Source organism: Calonectris borealis, chromosome 1, assembly GCF_964195595.1.
Source record: "Calonectris borealis chromosome 1, bCalBor7.hap1.2, whole genome shotgun sequence".
Classification (NCBI taxonomy): Eukaryota; Metazoa; Chordata; class Aves; order Procellariiformes; family Procellariidae; genus Calonectris; species Calonectris borealis.
The window spans coordinates 85026399-85047528 of record NC_134312.1 but is presented as its reverse complement, the minus strand read 5'-3'; the positions used below and the strand labels follow the sequence as shown (position 1 = coordinate 85047528).

At 42.2% G+C, this 21130-nt stretch overlaps 1 protein-coding gene across 1 annotated transcript; it reads right to left on the bottom strand.

Moving 5' to 3' along the window:
* Positions 1-97: 97 nt before the first annotated feature.
* On the bottom strand, positions 98-21115 carry FKBP4 (FKBP prolyl isomerase 4). Its single transcript, XM_075163780.1, has 10 exons — positions 20709-21115; positions 16775-16919; positions 15353-15495; positions 10831-10951; positions 10116-10272; positions 8679-8769; positions 8249-8332; positions 7325-7510; positions 6584-6823; positions 98-2600 (listed from the first exon to the last, which is right to left on the bottom strand). The coding sequence occupies exons 1-10, from the start codon at positions 20790-20792 to the stop codon at positions 2502-2504; spliced, it is 1350 nt and encodes a 449-aa protein (XP_075019881.1). The 5' UTR covers positions 20793-21115; the 3' UTR covers positions 98-2501.
* Between the last annotated feature and the right edge of the window lie 15 nt (positions 21116-21130).

Sequence of the window (21130 nt, the reverse complement as noted above, 5' to 3'; positions counted from 1 at the left end):
GATAGTGAACCAGGACACTTCTGTTACTTCAGTGATACTGTACTATTACATGAACACCGCACAGGATGAAGGATGTATAAATTGAGAGAGACAGATGTATGTGGTTTACAAAGTCAGTATTGTAATTGTTTATTTTAAGCATTTTTCTACAAGGACATAACGAATAGTTTATATTTGAAGTTTACATGCATGACCTCACTTATAAACACTAGTATGCCATCTTCTGCTGGAAATTAGACCTATTTTCAAAGACAGCACAGAACCTCCTTTCAGCTGCCTGAATAGGGCATGTTTAGTGTCCTTAGTAGATTTACATTCTTAAATGTTTCAGTTTGTTATGTAGTAACAATGAGGGCAAAATGGTACTTTCAAGATTGCTCGCACTTAACATATCCACCATTGACTCCAGGAATTTCTTAGATGCTCTACAGAAATAACCTCACTTTTTGCTTTCAAAAACATGTTGAAGAACTGTCATCCCTGTGGGAGATTTCTGAAAACTGTTGTTCAAGAATTAGAAATTTATCATTAGGACTTGGCCCTACGCTTGCTTTCACAACAAGAGTTTCAGCCACAGGGCCTCGTATTTCCAGTAATAATTCCCAACAAATCAAGGTATTTCCTTGCTGGAGAAAAGGAATTGTTGCTTGACATTCCTGCTCCCCTTACTCTTCTTCTGTGTCTGGAAATCCCCTCTTGTAACTTCAGTTGACAGACATTCCTCACACCTTGTGGTAAGCTGTCTGCAATGTTCCTCTTAGAGGTAGTCATGCTTTGGTACAAGGTGAACCAGTTTTCACATACACAGCGCTGATACTACTGAGAGAGTCAGAACTCATGAAAAGCACCTGCATTACCTGGCAAATCTAAGATTTTGCTAAGCAAATCAAATCAGCGTTTCCTTAAACGTGATGACCTACCAAGCACTTTATCCTGCCTCTTCTCCTATCCCTCTGCCACCCCACTGAAGCTCAGGGCATTGCTACACCATGCAGAGAGCCATGCAGTTGTTCACAGCTCCCCAAGCTAGCTCCAACCCAGCAGCAGGTGGGGAACTTCTTGTCTTGACCCACCATGTCAGTGCAACCGGTACTGGCAACCTCCCAGCCCGCAAGAACCCCATGAATAAGTGCTTAGACAGTACTTCTGTCTCAGCAAAGGAGACCAGGAATTCAAACTAAGATTTCAAGTGTCATTCATGTTAAAACAGGGATACTCTCTGCAATATACACACAACTCCAGCCCATCCCATGCCATGGAAAGACATCTTCCTCACTGCAAAAAATCAATTTTTGTATCCGAAACGAACAATTATCTAGCTTCCTCCTGCAGAGCAGGCAAAAAGGTGTCCCTGCTGCTAGAGGGTCTCAGAACAGGACAGTGGAAATGCTGAGTTTAACACTATGTAACAGGATAAACAGAGAAGGTGAGTTTGAGTACTATGTTCCATGCCTGCACACAAACAAAGCACACCTGCCCTCCAACAAGACACACAACATACTGCAGAAAGAAGCAGAGTATCAAGTAATAGCTTTCTTGTGAGATGGGGATAAGCAGACATTAGAATCACTCAGAAGTCTGTAGTTCATTAGGAATTAGAAGTATTTGTAATGTGTTAAACCATTATCACTTATTTTCTCTTCAAAGCCAGTCACTTTCAGGTATAAATAAATGATTTCTTTTCTGGTCCAGTTTTACAATGTGGAGGGTGAGGAGGAAGGTATCAATATGAACAGAAAATAAGCTCTATGCATAGGTTACAGACTTGCTTTTTGTACAATTTTCAGCAACGTATTTTTTCCTTTTGCAAATATATGGGTAAATACTATATCGATTATTGTGAGAATTTTCTATGGCAATGAACAAACGACATAGGACAGTAAATTCTCTTCACTGTGTGCAAATTCCAATAAAAACCCACGAAAAGTTCTGTTTTCTTGAGTTTAATTGGAGCTTTATTACTTAAGATGCGACTTCACAGTCTTCACCTTCAGCAATTTGCAAAGAGGAGGCATACAAGAAAGGTTACAACACTGAATGGAAGGGACTCCCTACTGAACACGGGGGAAGGGGACAATGCCAAGGCAGAAGAACTGGGAGCGCCAATTTGTTCTCAAGTCTCATGAGAGGACTCCTGGAAAAGGCTGATTACTTGAAAGAAATCAAGGAAATAAATTTAGGAAGCAGAACCTGGGATTAGAGTGAGCTGGAACCAGAAAGAGACAAACACCAATGGCAAAATGCAAATAAACCAAGCAGAGTAAATCCAGACAGAACCCAAACAGTAACAGAGGCTGAATGAATAAATAAAGTCCCTAGGATTAAACCAGATTTATGCTGCCACTCAGCTTCTTTAACAGACATATAAAGCTGTAACTGACTGTGGCATGGTGGCTTCAGCCTCTGCTCCCCTGAAGCCACTGTCCAACCAGGTAGAAAAATAAAGGTCTAATTCACTGGAAATTCTTTCATTTACAAAACTAATGGAATAGGGTTTGTTTTTATGCTTCTGTGTCAACTTCCGATTTATCTTCAACTCCATTCTGCTCATCTTTCATTTCTTCATCTTCAGTGTGGCTGGTCTGAAGAGTAGCAGCTGACTAAATAAAGACAGAGAAAATACATTCCTTTGTTATACAAAATTGCTAGCATTTGCAAACAATACCACAAACATTGTTTGATTCTTACCACTAGGATACCTGGTCTCCCTGCAAGACTGAATTAAGATATTAGGACCTTCAGCCAAGAGAAATCACAAGTTTCTTTGCATTTTTTCTGCATCTAAGAAACCAGGAGCAGTTTAAAGGAGGCTGAGAAATAATACTGGTCTTGGATGGTTATGATTCATAACGTGGCGTGCACACGCTTGCCATGTAACACTTCAAGAAAGTGTTCTCCCACAAACTGTAATTCATTTAGGAAGCTTGCTGCTTTTATCCTGCTTCAACTTCAATGCAATTCAATTTCAGCAATTCCCATGCCCTGCCCCCACCCCCAACTTGTATGAGGCACACTTGGACTCAAGATACAAAGAAATAGCTTTGTTGGACAATTAGTTTCATAACGAGTGACTTCAACTCGACAACAGTCACTTGGGTGTCCTCTGTAAGAGCTTAACTGGAAGAAAATCTAATCTGACAAGGTGGCTGCTCTAAAAGTCCTCTCCTTGCTGTATCTTCCAGTCCACGTAAAAAGATGTGGAAGGCAGAGAGCCATGTGGTAAGGGTCAGAGGTCAGTCTTTACAATAGGACATAAGCAGCACATCCTGACCTTGCAATGATTTTCAAACACAGTAAAGGGAGATAGAAATGTCCCGTCCCGCTAATCTCAAAAGATAGTGCAATGAAATTGCTATTGCACCTGTCAGCCTAGCACCCTGAACCACCTGTTTTATTGTGAGGTTAGATGAGAACCAGACAAGAACCAGGGCAGAATCCTTAAATTGTTACATGAACTTAGCCGCAACAAGAAACCACAGCCAAAGAACATCCAACCATCAAAGGTCAACCTTTTTCATCCTTAGAAGTGTTCTGTGAAGCACACGAAAGTCAAGTCTCCTCCCCACAGAAAATCTGTTATCTAGCAATCCTGGGCTTAAGATAAGGTGACCTTTAAAAATTCACACTTTACATATGTGAACTATTTGAATTAATGAAAAGAACTACTGATGCAAAAGCGGCTGTCGAACTTCAACAGACCGTAAGACACGCAGATGTCAGGAATTTCAGAACTATAGTCCAACCTGCCTTCTTAGCAATCAGAAGACATTTGAGGGTAAACAAACCCTCTTCTCCAGAACTCTTGAACTTCTCCCACCACCACTAATAAAGAACCTGTTGGGAGCTAGAGTAAAGCAACATGATCAATAAATTAACAGGAAAACATGTTTTCTTGCAAGAAAAATCCCCAAGACTGACCTAGGGAGTAAGCATCTTTTGTTTACAGTTCCATGTTCCATCGATCCTACATTCATTTGAACTAGGCCAGATGGCTCCGAGAAAAAACAATGTAAACACATGCACATTCCCAAGATCATCTAACTATTGATAAGAATGAACCAGGCCAACGGCATCCTGGCCTGTATCAGAAGTAGTGTGGCCAGCAGGAGTAAGGAGGTGATCATGCCCCTGTACTTGGCACTGGTGAGGCCGCACCCCGAATACTGCTTTCAGTTTTGGGCCCCTCACTACAAGAAGGACATTGAGGTGCTGGAGCGTGTCCAGGGAAGGGCAACGAAGCTGGTGAAGGGTCTGGAGCACAAGTCTTATGAGGAGTGGCTGAGGGAATTGGGACTGTTTAGTTTGGAGAAGAGGAGGCTCAGGGGAGACCTTACTGCTCTCTACAACTACCTGAAAGGAGGTTGTAGTGAGGTGGGTGTTGGTCTTTTCTCCCAAGTAACTAGCGATAGGCCTCAAGTGCCAAGGGAGGTTTAGATTGGACATTAGGAAAAACTTCTTTACTGGAAGAGTGGTCAAGCATTGGAACAGGCTGCCCAGGGAAGTGGTTGAGTCACCATCCCTGGAGGTATTTAAAAGATGTGTAGACGTGGCGCTTTAGGGATGTGGTTTAGTGGTGGACTTGGCAGTGCCAGGTTAATGGTTGGACTCAATGATCTTAAGATCCAACCTAAATGATTCTATGACTCTATAAGCTGATTCTATCCAAAGTAGATGGGAAAACTGGAACTAAGTGCCACGCCTTTGCAGTATCCTGAACAGTCTGTAATGCAAAGACTGTGAGTCCGCCTTTTGCCAAGAATACAACTCCACCAGCTACCCGTCTCAGGGGCTGAGGTGTACATTTTGAAAAGCACGAAGGCAGCCCTTTCGTATTTTTAGTGGGTATAGCTTGTTTCAGCAATCCACTCTTCCTCTCTGAACAGCAGATCTCACTGTGTCCCACACCTAGCAGAGGAAGCCAGATTGCCAGCAGCTGTGCTAGCTGAAAGGAACCTGCACAGCAGAGCCTGACAGCTGGCAATTAAAATCTGCAATTTCAAAAGTGAAGATGCCCAACAATGAAATCATTCTAGTTTAGTTGCTGTATCTTTATCTTCCTGAGATCTTTCATTAAAGCCTACCAAAAATTAAGGTACTGCATGGCTATACATGACAATGTCTAAAAGGACAGAATACTTTCTTCCAGGCTTCAATACGCAAGGACTGTTGAATCAGGCTGCTTTAGCCAGATAAGTAACTACATGGACAATGACACTTTCCTTGCAGAATCAGTGGGGAATGTTTGCATTTATGTGTTTGTTTACACTCCTCCACGAGAAGCAGAATGAAATCCACGAACTACTGCTATTCTTTGAAGAGGGGAAAAAAAAACACCAAAAAACCACAACCCACAACCAAAAAGCCACAAACAACAGCTTACCCACCCAACAATCCAGTGAGGGGTGATTACCCTATGCTTACTATATGACTACTTTAGCAGAGAAAGAGACGAAGAATGGAATACATCTCCCATTGTCTCTGGGAGATAAATTGATTTCAGATAGATCCCATTTTGAAAGATTGGGGGAGGGGGAGAAAGAGAGGTTTGTGAAATGTTTCACATAGGAAATTGTCAGCCGACAGTCTTAGATGGCTCAATTGTCAGGATACACTCATCTTGAGGACAGTGGGCCCCTGGATAGACTCACTGACACAGTTAACCACAGGAAATGGACATATCAATATCTGACAATTTTTTAGATTCTCCATGCATATTCTGGGAAGGTGGACACAAAGATCTGTGAAAATAACCTCACAAGATGCAAGCTTCTGCACTCCCCAATGTTACTGAGAAAATTTGAGTCTGATTATATAAATCCCAGATTTGTCTTGGAAGTTACAGGTTTACCTAGTCCTTCTGGACCATCAGATTTAAGGAAAACAAACAGAACATTTTCTTAGGATATGTGATTCTCACCAGTAACTCTGAATGTTTCTTGCTAGCTGATACAACCTTGTTATAACCTGCATTCAAGTATTGCCAGTGTTTACTGAACTAGTATTTACTAACATTCTAGTGAAAGCTTAGTAGGAAAACCATCCATACAGCAGAATAGTGAATCTTCAGACAGTCTAAATTCTGACACTTCCTAATCATTCTGTGATGTCTGAGATGGAGAGCATCAACCACATCTTAATGTCTCTGCAAGAAGCAAGGCTGTGCTCAGCACCTGTACGACAGAGAGAAGGTCTCAGTAGATGGGCCACCCAGGCACCAGAACAGACTGTTCTTTAGAAGATTAGTTCAAGGAGAACAGGCGCTTTTTTCAGTTCTTGAACGTTATCAAGTTTGCATCTCATCACTTCAATTGCTTTCTGATTAACACTGGTCTGTTGCAAAATCAGTTGAAATAAGTAAAAGCATTCTGTGCAACGCGTGGTACTGCTAGTTGTCTTGATCAAGCAAGATGGCCTATCATTTTGACTGCTGGCTATTTCCAGTTTTCCCCCCCCAGAGGAAGCTACTCAACTGTTCTCCCACTATATTTATCTGTACTAAGAAGCAACCTGAATACCTAAAACACTATTCTTTGTTTAACACATGACACCACCTCTTACTGCCTTCCAGAGTAGTGTTACTTACCTTTAAGTCTTTGTCTGCAAGCCTTTGGAACATGTTGGCATACATCTTTTTCTCTTTCTCGTGCTGCTCCCGTATTTTTTGCTGACAAGTTACCAGTTGCACTTTGGCAGCTTTGTTACTTGGATAAAGTTGTATCACTTTCTGGAAATCTCCCCTGGCCAATTCAAAGTCATTGACAGCCAAGTGTGCTTCTCCACGCCGGAAGAGGCCTTTTTCATTGTTGCTATCCAACTCGAGTGCCTGCATTAGTAAAACAAAACAAAACCACATTCAAGAATAATTTTTCTTCTTTTGAAATAATACACAGTCAGAACACCAAAGACTGCTACATGAGAAGGTACAGTTTCTAGATTTATGAGTCTTGTCAGGGCTTACTAATAAGGTGAGTTGAATACAGTAGAAGTAAGTACAAAGAGGACTGAATATAGTAGGCTATTTGACAGAAAACCAGCAAGTCTAAGATTTAGTCCTGGCTCTATTCCAGCTCTCTGAAGGACCTTTGCCAACATGACTACCTTCACCACATTTCAGTGTTTCTAATTTCTAAATACTTGAATATTCTCAATGTAGCAGCAAGTTATTAGAAGATATTCAAAGGACAATAATTATGAAAATAACCTGTTCTGCCAGCTGATAAGAAAGGCCAAACACCACATGGCCTGGTATCCCTCAAATTGTTAAAGCAAGAGATAAACAAGTCAGCTTGCTTGTGCAGCTTAAGAATAAATAAACCCTTACTACCTTGTTGCAGTTCTCCAAAGCCTGGGAGTATTCCTTCAGCTTGAGATGGCACATAGCTAGATTAAGGTGGGCAGCAAGCCTCAAGCTTTTGGCTTTCGTATCCTCCTCATCGGAGAGTCCCGATTCATGCTCCAGCCATGACACAATCTTCTTATACTGTAATGCTGCCCGTTTGTATTTCCCCTCCTGTAAGCAAGGCAGTTCAATTACCACACAGCTCATCACAGTAACTTTTATCTCCCTCTTGCCCCTTCTGCTTACCTTGAGCAATAGATCTGGAAAAAGTAATTCAAAGTAATCAGAAAATAACTTCTACCATCAAAAATATACTACTGCTGAAAGCCATTCCTCATAGGAACAGAAATCTTTAGGAATACCTACTGGTTCCCCCACTAAAGCTAGGGGTATAGGCCAGCATTGATACTTCACTCTCAACTCCCACCTTATATTCAACTTTTGATACAAAACAAGGAAGATGGGGCATTTTTCAAAACAGCGCAACTATTGCCGTGTCGTAAAGATAATGGGAAAGTCTGCCTTTAGCTGGTCCAGTTGTTTGAAACAGCTTCTCCACACATCTCTACCCAAATGAATGCTGTTCATTCACAGCATTATCCCACAGTAGGAACTTAAATACCGTAACCTTGCTACTATGTCCCAAAGTTATCTGTAGGTACAGCAAACAGCTCTGACAGAGAGAACTAACTCCCCTGCAGAGTTAGTTCTTTGGGCAGTCCAACTCTGAGGCTTGCCATTTTTTTTTTTTTTTAAAAAAAAAAAGACATCTTCCCCTCCAGTCCTCCCTGTAAAACATCACAGAGAATACCATGAACACTACGTTGAAATGGCAGAAACTGTAATCATCATTATCAGCTCAGGACATGGACTAAGAAATGCTATTATTACTTGGGGACTGTAATTTACCTTGAAGTACTGAGTGCCTCTCTCCTTCACAATGCAGCTTTGTTCCAGCTTCTCATCTGTGTTCATTTCCCAAGACTCCTTAGCCTACCCAAACAGGAACAGTTCAAGTCAATGATACAACTTCTGGGGAAACCAAGTGGCTATGCTGCTTCCCACTAACAGTATGGTAGAGATAGGTTTGGCAAAGCAGAGTTTTGCACTGCTACTGAAAACTGGGCTAGAGCAGGAGAGACACTGACAGCAACAGACAGGGATACAGTAGGAACAAGGACAATTTCGGCCAAGAGCTCCCAGTGTGTCATCATCTCTGACAACAGTGGCTTCCCTATTTCAGATCAACATTCAAGGATTCCATCATCCTTGTTTAAGCTGCACTCACACTTCTTCCCCCACCTCTCAATCTCTTTGGGACTTCACCTCTCATTCCTACCTTTTCAAAGCTTTTGAGTTTCACTTCATACTGTAGCTCTGCATCTGGAGGGATCTGAAATTTCTCCTTCCCAGCACTTCCAAAACCATAGCTGTAAGATGGGGGTAGGGGAGGGCCGAGGAAAAGAAACAAAAGGTAAGAGTTCCAAAACTATCCAGCCAGCTGTATTCACTACATAGGAAGCTGGAGGCAAAAACCCCATGCAAATCTGGGATGCCTATACGGCATTATTACAAGACAAAGGCTTGAAGAATTCTGGGTACTATTCTAAAATTAGCAAGCACAAGGTAGAAGAAAGCTGGAGAAACCTGGGGTTAATTTCTGTAATCTCTAGGTTACCAGTTCCTATTCTTTTTTTTTTTTTAGCTTATTTGAAGGAAAAGCAAGTTATCTCTCCATCAAGGAAAAAAAAAATACTTTCAAGTTATACACATCTTGCTTTATATTCATGGTGTGAGACTGGATGTTTCGTTCAGAGCACCTGTATTTTACTACTATTCTCAGAAAAGCAAAGGCAATGATAAATACAGAGCTTAAGTGAAGAGCCACACACTTCACACATGGCCAATCAGCTGATTAACAGTAAATGCCTATAGAAAGGTTCTGCGCTGCAACTTCAGTAAGAAGCTGCATATTAGCAGGAAAACCCTGAAGATCAGATTGCTTTGCTTTTCTTCTCCCATCAGCTTCAGTTCCAGTTTAAAAAACTTAAAAATAAAAACTGAAATGAGTTGAAGTTTGATGGAAACAATCAGTGCAAGCTCCACTTGTTTCAGATGTGTCCTCACTGTAAAGAGAAAATTCTGCTTATATCCAAGACTGTTTAAGGTTACAATATTGAGCAGTCATACATCTCAGTTAGCTGTTCTTAGTCTCAGAGAGTTCTCATGATGGTCCAAGATTTGGATATAACTCTGCCTTGTATCTTACAGGAATCTTGAAGGTCTTTTTCCAAAAGGCTTTCAGAATACCAGTGAACGTTTTCTACCGACAAAGGATTTCTGATACTCTTTACTAACCACATCACCTAAGACCTAGCTTTCTGGTCACATCAGGCTGCTCAGAAGGTTCATCAGCTCTTTTCCTATACTGAGGCTGTTCTTTAGGTATCTTTATATACACTGCTGCACAGCAAGTACTGTTTTGTTAAGAGGGACTACAAAAATGTAAGTTACAAAGCAACAATTTTTTTTTTTTTTTTAATATTCACCGAGATCAAAAGTGTAGAGACTTAAGTAAATGTCTTTTGGAGTGCTACTACTTCACAACCTAGTGGCAAAGTGATCTTAGCTTCGTACTTCTCACACATTAAATTTTTGGCGCTGATCAAGTTTTTACTACAGCACTGAAAAAAGCTGAGAGGCATTATAACAAATGCATTCTTGCCAAATGCTTAGTATAAGCCCTTTAAGTATCAAAAGATCAGAAACAGCATACTTGGGTTTGAGATAGAATACAGATTCCTCCGATTTCTCCATTTTTTGAATTGCTTTCTCCAGTCCATGAGGAAGATCATAGTTGTCACCTTCTCCGATCTCAAATCGCAATTCTCGCCTGTCAAAAACACGATCTCCATATCGGCCTTCAAACTGGACTGGTAACAAAAAACAGAACAACCCAGAGAAAAATCAGAAGATATCCATGTATGGTAAGGGGCGGGTAGCACAGGTAACACAGGGAGTGCCAAAGCCTCCTCCTAAACATCTTTTCTCTTTGAACAGCTACCTATGTATGGTGGCTACTGGCAGCAAATAGAACTTCTCCTGCTAAACTTAATAAACCCTTTTTTTTTGTTCATCTATATATTTGTTGGTTTTTTTGTTTTGTTTTTTTCCCCGCACTCCAACAAGTGCCAGAATACTTCCCCTCCTGTTCCTCAGCAAACGGAAATACTTTATTAGACTCATCTGCCTTCTGTGATCAGATAAGCACTTTATCAGATTCAGTATCTCTGGAGAACACAGTTGCTGTTGGAAAATGTAAACCCCACTAGAAATAAGGGAATGAAAGCTTACTCTAGGTTGTTAAGTTACTTGGTAAAGGAAAGAGAAGCCACATACTCCTCTCTCTCAGGGCAAGGAGTTGGAGATTGGGAAAAAGGTTCTGCCCTCCCACATGGTAAACCCATTTACTATTTGTGTAACATACTTACTCTCTACAATTGCACCCTCATTGGGCTTGGAGTAGCCTTCCCCTTTTTTACGGATTCTTCGGATGATGCCACCATCTTCATCATCAGTGAGGTCCTCCCCCTTAAACTCAAAAAGTTCTATCTGTGGAAGGAAGAAAAACCTTGCATTTATTCTCATCACATCAATTCAGCAACTCACAGAATTTGTTCTCCAGAGATCTTTGAAACTATAGCTGTTCAGGAAGCCACTATCTTAATGTCCTGTAAGATATTAGACAGCCAAGGCTATGAAGATGCTGTATTCAGTAGATACTGGATGGAAACCTACTGAAGAGTTTCAGATTATATTCAGGCCTTTACAGCTTTTTTTCTCCAGCAATCTTAGTCTCCCAATACTAGAAATTAGATCCTTTAATTGAAAGGACTGTGAACCTGGCTTCTGAATAAAGCTTACATGAGCCACAATGCTTAGGGACTACTGCAAAAAAAAATTCTATTGGCTTCTTTAATAGTATTTTTGCTAACGTCTGCAGGCAGAGGTATGGATTGCAGTTTTTGGGCTTAAGGTTTTCTTTGGTTTTTTAGTATGAGCGAAAATACCTTTTGAACACATTAAGCCAGGAAGAATTAGCCCCTTTGCAGTGCTACCACACTGATCAGCAGCTGTGACACCCTCTCAGTCGAATAGAATCGCCAGTTGTGTCATGCAAGGGCCAGGGAGGTTTGCAAGTAATGCAAGGACAAAAGGTGCAGGAAAAGTAAATATAGAGATGCAATCCTTATCCTTAAGTCCTGATTATACCCTTAATTCCATCTATGGTCAAATTCAGATCAACTTTAAAGTGCTTGGAATGGAGCCCAAACTGATTCCAAATGCTTGTCCTGCAATATTAAAAAAAATACAAGAATATCTTTTCAGACTTCAGCTACTCCCCACCTGTTTCTTCATCCTCCTTACTCTTGGGCCACAGGACAATAGTTTCAAAACTTCTGTGTCATTCTCCCTTGCATGCCTAAACAGAGTTAGTGTTCTCTTTTTACTCATTATGTTTTCCTCTCTAGTCTTGCCTTATCGTTGTGTACTGTGGGATCATTTCAGAAAAAAATTACTTCCAGATGAATGATAAAACAACAAAACCATGATCTGGCCCACCTTTAATCTAAACTTTTTGCTGCAACAAATTGTTTAGAATTTTTAAGAGCTGGTGTTAATGTAGGAGATAGTTATCCAGCCTGGATCTTCACATGTCCTCCCAAGTCTCTAATGCAAATCATAGTTTGAAGTGGGAGTACCATGACAAGATGGAAAAATAGTCTAGTCACAAAAGATATTTGTTGTTGCTGCTATGAAATGAAGAAAAAAAAATCTTTTGCTATCCTATGTTTGAGTAAAACAATAGTAAAAATAGCACAAAAGAGCAAGCCGTTATAGTCAGCATTGTTCAGACCAAGTACCTCATTTTGGGGGAAAAAAAAAGTTCAGGGCTAATGCTGTGGAAGTTCATGACACTGGACTTAAGATACCTGGAATGCAAAAGGAATTGAATATTCACAGGCACAAAGAGTACTTCCACTTTATATTTTGATGGATACCTAAAACCAAACAATATTCTGGTCTTTCTCTTCAGTCCGTCTGAAACAAGCCAAACCACTCCAGAACATCCCACTGATGACTTTTTTTTTTTAAACCTGAACAACAGTATTCAATGGAATCTATCTATTTATATTGCTCAGCAAAAGCAATCATGAGGAAGAAAAACAAACCAAAACCAAAAAACAGAAAACCAACCCATAAGACATCCATTATTTCAGGTCATAACCAAATGATGATGTGGTGATGACACAGCTACATAATCTTTTAATGTAAGTTTTAGAGGGTCCTTTTTAAGGCAATGCTACAAAATTTTGGTATGGTGATGGCACTTGCAAAGGAACCATGCTGACATTGCTGACATTGTTTTAAATAATAAAAAGGAAACATAGAGCAAGACTGAAGAAAGTGGGAACTTAGAAGATTAAGTGCCTGAGAGTCATACTAGTCAGAAATCACTCCTACCTAAAAAAAACTTAGGAAAACTTTCTGGATCTAGGTTCTACCCCACCACCCCAATGCAGGACAAAACCAGCACTGCTTATTTATTGTAGCCAGTCATCTGCAGGCCATTTTGTTAGGGAAGCACAAAACCATCATAGGCAGCTTCAGTGCTTTTCTTTCTTTCTCCCTTTTCTCCTCTAACATTACTGCTCAGGCAGGCATTAGGGGATATGAAGGGTCATGAATGAAACACTACTTTTATCTAAACAGTACCTAGAAGATGGAGAGGTCAGACTGGCACGATTAAGAAAAACCTAGTGGCAAGTGAAGCATCTGGATGACTGTATCAGACAGACTCAGTAGTAGTCTGATGAAACAAATCTCATCTTGCAGTTACTGCTTTTATTTATCAAAAGGTTAGGTATTATCTCTTGTTGCAGGACAACGATGTAGCATCCTGGGTACTAGTGCTAAGCCCTTAAGAATGTTTTATCATGCTGCCAAGGTAGAAAGTCTTGGGCTTTGAGACACTGCACATAGATGTAAAAAGCAGAGAAGCTAAACATCTACAGTTCTGTTTGTTTTTTCTTTCCCTCAACCAAAATGAAGTGAGTAGAAAAAGGTGGAGGGGTAGGGAAAGAAAAAACAGTAGAGTTTGCATTTGAACTGTCAGGTCAGAACACAGTAAATATGTGTTAGTGTTTTTATCTCCCCCTCCAATCCTGCCCTATATTACACTTAGTATCACTTGCATTTGTGCAAAGCACACAGCATTCCAGCATGTGTAGTTTGACCCAATATAAATAAGCCATGAGTATCTTCAGATTCACATATTAAAAAACGCTGTTTAAGAACAGCTTTACAAGGTATTACTTTTCAACAGTCAACTGCAGAAATGCTAGCATTAATTTTGACATACTCGAAATGAGTAAGTTCTCATCCCTTAGTGGCCTGGAGTACTACCTGCTGGCAGTATTTTTTGAATCCTTCGGCACAAAATACGTCTTTAATGCTATTACTCACAAGTTCATGGAAAAAAGAAATGCAAATACACTATCCAAACGTAATACAAATACAATATCTATGTTTAATTTACCCTTCTTAACAGATGCTCATTGTTTCCATTAAAATCTAAATAGGCTTTCAGTCCCTATTCCATGAGCTGTTTTTACCTTTCTCAGGTATTAGATAAAACATTCAATCTCAGTGCAATCATCAGAGCTTAAAAACTTTCCTTATGCCCCCAACGTAGGAGTCCATTCCATTGATTAAGTATTTTAGAACGAAGTAATTTTAAAAATCACACTTAAAAAGAGTCCATCTGCCTCTCTCAGGTACAATGAATTTTAAAGTATTTCTTGGAAAATTGAACTGTTCCAACAATAAGAAAAATATATCCTCCCAAAACACTGTTTAGACTATTCGTCAGACCATGCTCCAGGAACAGCTTTAATATCATCCTCTATGGAAAAATCAAACACGAGTCAGCATTCTGAGCAACCACTCTCACTACTGAAATAATACACAAGAGACAGCTGCTATTTCCATCCCCTTTTGGAAAGGGGGGGGAGGAGATGCCTTGAAGATCACTAAGAAACAAATCCTGTCCCCTGCTGGTAAGGTTAAGAAATACCCATACTAATTGGCTCCATGCTCACCAAGACATGCCGTTCACCTCCGAGGAGACCAACTGTCCATGTGAATTGTAAAACTAGCGTTCCAGACACCAAACTCAAGACTCTTGAATCTGTCACAGGGACCAAGGGTGTACAAACGACTTTCTACGATGGTAAGATTGACCAGTGTAGCCTGGATCCACAGACTGACTTTGGTAATCAACAAGCAACCTCAATCCAAACTGTTCTTATGGTGTTTTAAGGCTTATCAAAATGCTCAGCTCTACAGAAAACAGATCATAGTTGCAGGGCTGTTCAAATACACTTTATGTTCTAGCAGTTTATATGGGGTAATTATCTCTTTTCTCCCCCTAATAGCTCATAAAAGATTGTGCTAACATTGCAAAAAAAACCGTAAAAAAGTATGAAAAATATATTACTGAGGACATTAATTGCTGTTTCTGTTGTTGAAAACCTCATGTTTAACATAAGTATCATTACTTTGAGTCTTATGAAATGGAAAGAGGATTAAAGATTTCATTTTTTCAACTACTTCAGAGTCCACCACTGAGATAGTCCTCCCTGCCCTGCCCCCACCTGCACTCTCCTACAGTGAATCATTCCATAACTGTAGAATTAAAACTATGAACACTGGAAAACATTCAAGTATTCTAAAAACTCCAAAATAAGGGAACCTGAGCCACTGCAGATCAGTAGCAGCCAGACTAGAACTCTGTGCTTTGCCCACACTACCCTAAGTGACCATATTTCTCTCTTTAGAAAAACTAACATTCCTGTTTTGACAGGATATTACATCACACATTTTCTACAGTGAAATATGATTTTTGTTTGTTTTTCAAGCATACAGTTTTAGTGACCATCTCTCACTTACCTCAAAAATCAGTGTGGCGTTGGGAGGTATCTTTGGGGGGCTCCCAGCTGAGCCATAGGCGTATTCTGGTTTACATGTAATCCGACAGATTTCACCAACCTTCATAGTTGCCACAGCAATGTCCCATGCTTTGATCACCTCACCTATGCAAGTCAAATTTCAATCACATGATTGCTAGGCATACATGAAAGACATGATCAGCTGTGAAACTGAGCATCATCACTTTTAGCATACAAAAGCTATGACAGAGCAGAAATACTGAAAGACTTGAGCTCACTCTGATTTATGTACATCCATTTTAACCCTGATCAAATTATAAAGCTACCTGGGAACCCAAATTTGGCTGAATTTCTTCATTCTAGGTGTAGTGATTCTTTTCCTCCACTTACTTCCTTGCCTATAGAGAATACAAGTCATCTAAACACACACAGGGTGAAGTGCTTAGCACAATCTCGAGTGCGAGGAAATAACAATAAACTCTTCAAAGAGGAAGGTCTTAGGGTGAGAGATTGCCTGCTCGTATTTTGAAAACAATCCAAAACAACAGCCTTTTCTCTCTGTACTTTATCAGTTGGCAAAGAGCAGCACAAGTGGTAACTAAAAGTTACATGCACTTGTAACAGAAACGGGGAGGAAAGCAGGAGAAGTAGTATTCCTTCTAAAGCCAAAAGTGAACAGAAGCTGGAACCTCAAGTAACAAAATCCTATCTCTTACTCAAGCTCTCCTACTTGCTGCTCCTTTCAACTCAATCAAGCAGCCTTTCTATTGGTCTTGTATTAATAGATACACTTTATATAATTTTAAATTTCAGTACACTGCAGAATTTATCTCCCAAATAAAAAAGCAACAGGTATGCAACTGCCAGGGAAAAACTCAGATTGAGTAGTAAGATTTGCTGGAACGAGGATGTTTGGATTTTTGCATTCAAAAAATGAAGGCTTTTGATAATGAAGAGATACACTGCTTCAAGATTCATATTTGGGGTTAACTTAGGAACTTAGGGAAAAAGAGAGTAAGTTTCATCCTGCTGCAGCTGACAGCTGCCACCGTGCACCCTGTCCCAGTATCTGATCACAATTAAGTACTCCTGAATTTGAGTCTTCTGCCAAAAAAACAATCAACAAAATGCATATTCTGGCTATTTAATACCCTTTATCGCTACGCTTCAGGGCAAATTTGCTCCCCTGGCGTGCTTTGTCTGAGGCCCATGAATTCTTCAGCAGGCCCCATCAGGGGGCTACACAGTTTTCTCATGCAGAAAAATCTCACAGCCATTTCGATTGGGCCATTCTAAGAGAATAAACCTTAAGCTCTGAAAACAAGTTTAAATAGCAATTTTAACGTGCAAAGGAGCCACACATGCAAGGAAATCCCACCGCAATTACTACCAAAACTGATCAATACCAAACACAAGATATTACCTTTCCCCAAGTCAAATGAAAATTTGTCTCTCCTGTCCAGACTGGAGTCAAATTTTGTGCCATCAAGAAGCCACCCTGTGTAATGGACGGTCACTTTATCACCTATCATTGGAGACTCTGTCCCACTGCCTTCTCTCTTGACAACCTGAGAAAAACAGTAAGCAACATTAAGATGATGAAAACTAAGTCTGCCTATTGGACATTAATTCCATTTACTTAGATGCATGTGTTATCATCTTCAGTAGATAAAGGATTTGCAGGTTTACTTCAGTTATCTGGATATGGATTGACTATTCTGTCTACAGATTAGCAGTGTTGCAAATGCAGAAACCTCAAGACGTCTCTGCTGTGATACGAGAACTTAATTGGCAACAGTTGGCAGCAGCTTATAGATCTCTGCATCTATAGTTAGCAATGTCACTTACCTTTCCTCAATAAGATTTTACCTGTTATTGAAACTTAAACAGGTAAAGCATTAGGCAGGGTTTTTTTGCTTTATTCAAGCACTTTCCTTACCACCACTCTATCATTACCCCTGCGTTCAGTGTTCTAGGCAAAGCATTTAAACAAGAAAACAAGCTAGTTCTTTCCATGCAAAGTCTATTCTAACATGTAATCTGAGATTACTCGAGTTAAACCAGACAGTTTAACAAAGGTTAACAGAATCTTGCCCCAATGCAGGTTAGGTCTAGCAGCCACAATAACACTTAGGAATTATTGTATTCTACTAATTTTGTCTCCCCACAACTCTGACACAGATTGCCAGCACCCCAATTTCACATACAGCTGCAAGGATTTGATTTTCTTCTCAAGAGGTTCCCCAGCCTAGCTAGCAAGACCAGTATCAACTAAACCTACACTATACAAAAACCAAGATCGGCCAATCTCTCTGGTGTTCATTTGAAATGTATATAAGAATAGGGAATAATACTGACATATCTCATAGGGCAAAGATATAAAGTCTTGCCTGTAACAGGATTCCTTAAGTCCAAATCTGAGTTTTCTCCAATACTGATTGCAACCATCTAGGTCCGAGCCAAAGCTCTGCATTACTTTAGCTAGGCAAAAGGGAACCAATGGAGGACCCTATTTGCTTGCACCTATAGAGACCTGGAAAACATACTACTCATACAAGATAAACATTTGTTCAAGGGCAGTTATACAGAAGTATGGATTGGTATCCCTCCTTTAAAGAATAGCTATAAAAATGTCATGCTTCTACACCAATCATATTTTTCACTGAAGGAAGCAGACCCTTGGGAGTCTCCTTCCCAAATTTCAACTTCTTGCAACCAACCACTGTCAATCTCCTACTTTGCCTCCCACCATCCCTGCAACTGACTATACGACCGAAATGCTAGCACCCTCCAGTCAAAGCTGAGGCAATGTGGACAGCTTCTGTCACTCTTAACACACTGAAAGCACCTCCCTGGATGCATAAAAGAGAAAGAAAAACAAAACAGAAAAAAATACTACCTGCTCAGTTTCCTAGGAAGAGAATGCTCAGTGCGAAAAGGGATGCCTGTCCTCACACAGCACACCATCCTCTTACCCTGTACCACCTCACTACACCAGTTATTAGCATAACAGAACTAATGTGTTGATTTCTCCCCCAAGGAAGGCAAAAATTCAAGCAACCACTCTCTGAGAAAAGGGAACAGAGACATACAAAACCAACATGAATCTGGTAAACAACCTGAACTACATCATGCTTAGATATATATATAAAAAAGTGGATCCAAACTAGTAATTTTAAAGCAGCCAATCTGAAGTCACTTTGAAATAACAACTGCATTTAATGGAAATTTACTAAGCTTTTCCAAATGCCATATTCTTGTAGTGTCATACCAAGTTATCCAACATGAAAGTAATGAATATCTTACTTTCAGTATTTATACAATATTATTCGTTTGCATTTATTTCATTTTCAAGAGACTCAAGTTTCACTTTTTTCATATACTCAATATGGCAACCCTATTTTCCATAGGGTTTACATTTCCCTTTCAGATGGGGAAACCTGTTTTTTCTGTTCATATTGTGACTGCAAATATTTTTACTTCTAAACTTTACTTAGATTAGAAATAGTGCAAGCACATTCAGCAATACCAGGTGAAAACCTCTGGATACTATTCTGATACAATGCTAATGAACAAATAAAAAAAACCTCCCCTGCAATCAGTGCAATGATACCAGTACAAAATTAATGTAGATTAGTTCAGAGTTAGACCCTTGATTTCAATGGGTGTATTCTACAGTCTGGCAATTACTAGAAAAATAAAATCCATGAAGGCTGGACTTCATGACCTCAACAGTCTTTTGCCTTATCAATTCACAGTCTCACCTTTTCTGAGGTTTTCACAACCTCAGTTCTTTTGCCAGTATTTTCTCCCCTCTCCTTTTAAAAAAATCGCCTCCTGCTTCTCCATCCTCAAAAGCGGGGTACTGCATGGAGTAGGCAGACGCTCACTGCCTTTTACCATGCTCAGGGAGACCTGCAGGCAGCTTCCTGGGCAGCCATACAGGTGAGAACTCTAACCTGATACTGTGGTACATGCAAAAAATACAAACTCCCACCAAAGCACGTTAGCAGGAAACATGGGAAAGCAGTGTATAGAAGCCAACCACACATCTTCAATCTGGTCCCTGATACCTTTCCTGAGCTGGAGACAGTGCCTCTGTGACAAACCCAGAATTTAAAACCAGAAGGCTCTAACGGTTAAAACCAGAATTTCATTTTTGCCATGGTGCTGCTTTTCTTCTTCCGAATATTGTAACTCTGAAGTTTCACTGCGATTAAAAAATGCTTCTAATGATTGTTAAAGTTTTTCAGAGAGTCTAAAGAAGTTTCTAGAGATATGGAAATAGGAAATATCTCACAGAGGAAGTTCACGCAACTCCCCCTCATGGTATAAATTCTGCTACCCTTATCAACTGATTTCCCAGTACAAAGGAATGAAGCCAGGCTACCGGCATTCTCAGTACACGGCACAAACTGCGACCGCAGCCAGCCCTGCAGCCAGCTCTACCAACGACCTCACCTACAGTTTGTTAATAGTTAGTTTTCCCACTGAAGCTGAACCAACGGGCTGCCTTTCGGCCTCCTGCCGCCGGGGTGCATTTACATCAGGCCCACGTGTACAATGCACCAGCTCAGGTTTGAGAGGCTGCTCGTACCAAGACGGAGCGCCCCATTTTCAGAGTGTTAAAGCCGAGCAAGGCAGCGCAGCACTCCTTTGCACCCGATATGAACGAATACGAAATGCACGTGCCCTGCCGAAGCACCATCTTTAATTCCCAGCCCCCGAACACGTGCTCGGGGGCAGACCCGGACCCCCTACCCCCCCAAAACAAGCCGGGCAGGCAGAGCCGCACCCTGCGAGCCGGGCGGAGAGCGCGGCCCGGCCCCCCCCCCGCCCCGCGGAAAAGCCCGAACGCAGCGAGAGGCGCCTCTCCCCCCCGCAGCCCCCCGTGACCGCGGCGTTTCCTAGCGAGCAGCGCCTCTCCCCCCCGCAGCCCCCCGTGACCGCGGGGTTTCCTAGCGAGCAGCTCGGGCCCCGGCTGGCCTCGGCCGGGGGGGTGGGAGCGGGGAGCTGCCGGCCGCCTCGCGCCGCCGCCGCGTGGGAGCCCCCGCGGGCGGGCAGCGCGTGCGCAGCCGAGGCGGCCTCCCGCCCTCCCCGCGCGCCACCGCAGCTAATGTTTAATCGCCAGGACAGCGCAAGCCTGCCGGGCGGCGAGCAGCCCGGCAACGGCCTTGTCCCCTTCCCCTCAGGGGACAAAACGGGCCCCGGCAGGGGCAGGGCGCCCGGGGAGCGACCGCTCGCAGGCAAGGAGGGACCGGGGTCCCCCCCCGCGCTGGCGCGTGGAGCCGTCCCCACCGGCCTCCGAGCCCGTGCGGGAGGATGAGGGGGAGAGGCCGCCCGCAGCCGCCGGGTACCTTGAGGACGCCCTCATCCCGCTTGGGGGTGATGTCCGCCCCCTCCAAGGGAGCCCCGTCCGCTTTCATCTCCTCCGCCGTCATCCCGCCTGCCCCTGCCACCGCTGCGTAGGGAAGGGCCGCCTCGCGGGGTCGGGGTTCGGGTCGGCACCGGCCTCCCGCCGGGCTGGGGCTAGCGACTCGCTGCGCCTCCGGCTCCGAGCAGCGCGAGCGGGGGCGGGCGCCGCGCGCCTCCTTCCCTCCTGCTTTCGCCGCAGCGCCGGCCCCCGGTCGGCAGGGAGGAGGAAGGGGAGGGGAGAGGGAGGGACCGAGAAGTTTCTAGAGAGGCCGTCGGGCTGCCGCACAGCGCCCGGCCGTGCCAGGGGCCAGGGTGAAAGTGCGCGTCGCCCCTGGGGGCGGAGAGGTCATCGCCAGCGGGGCGG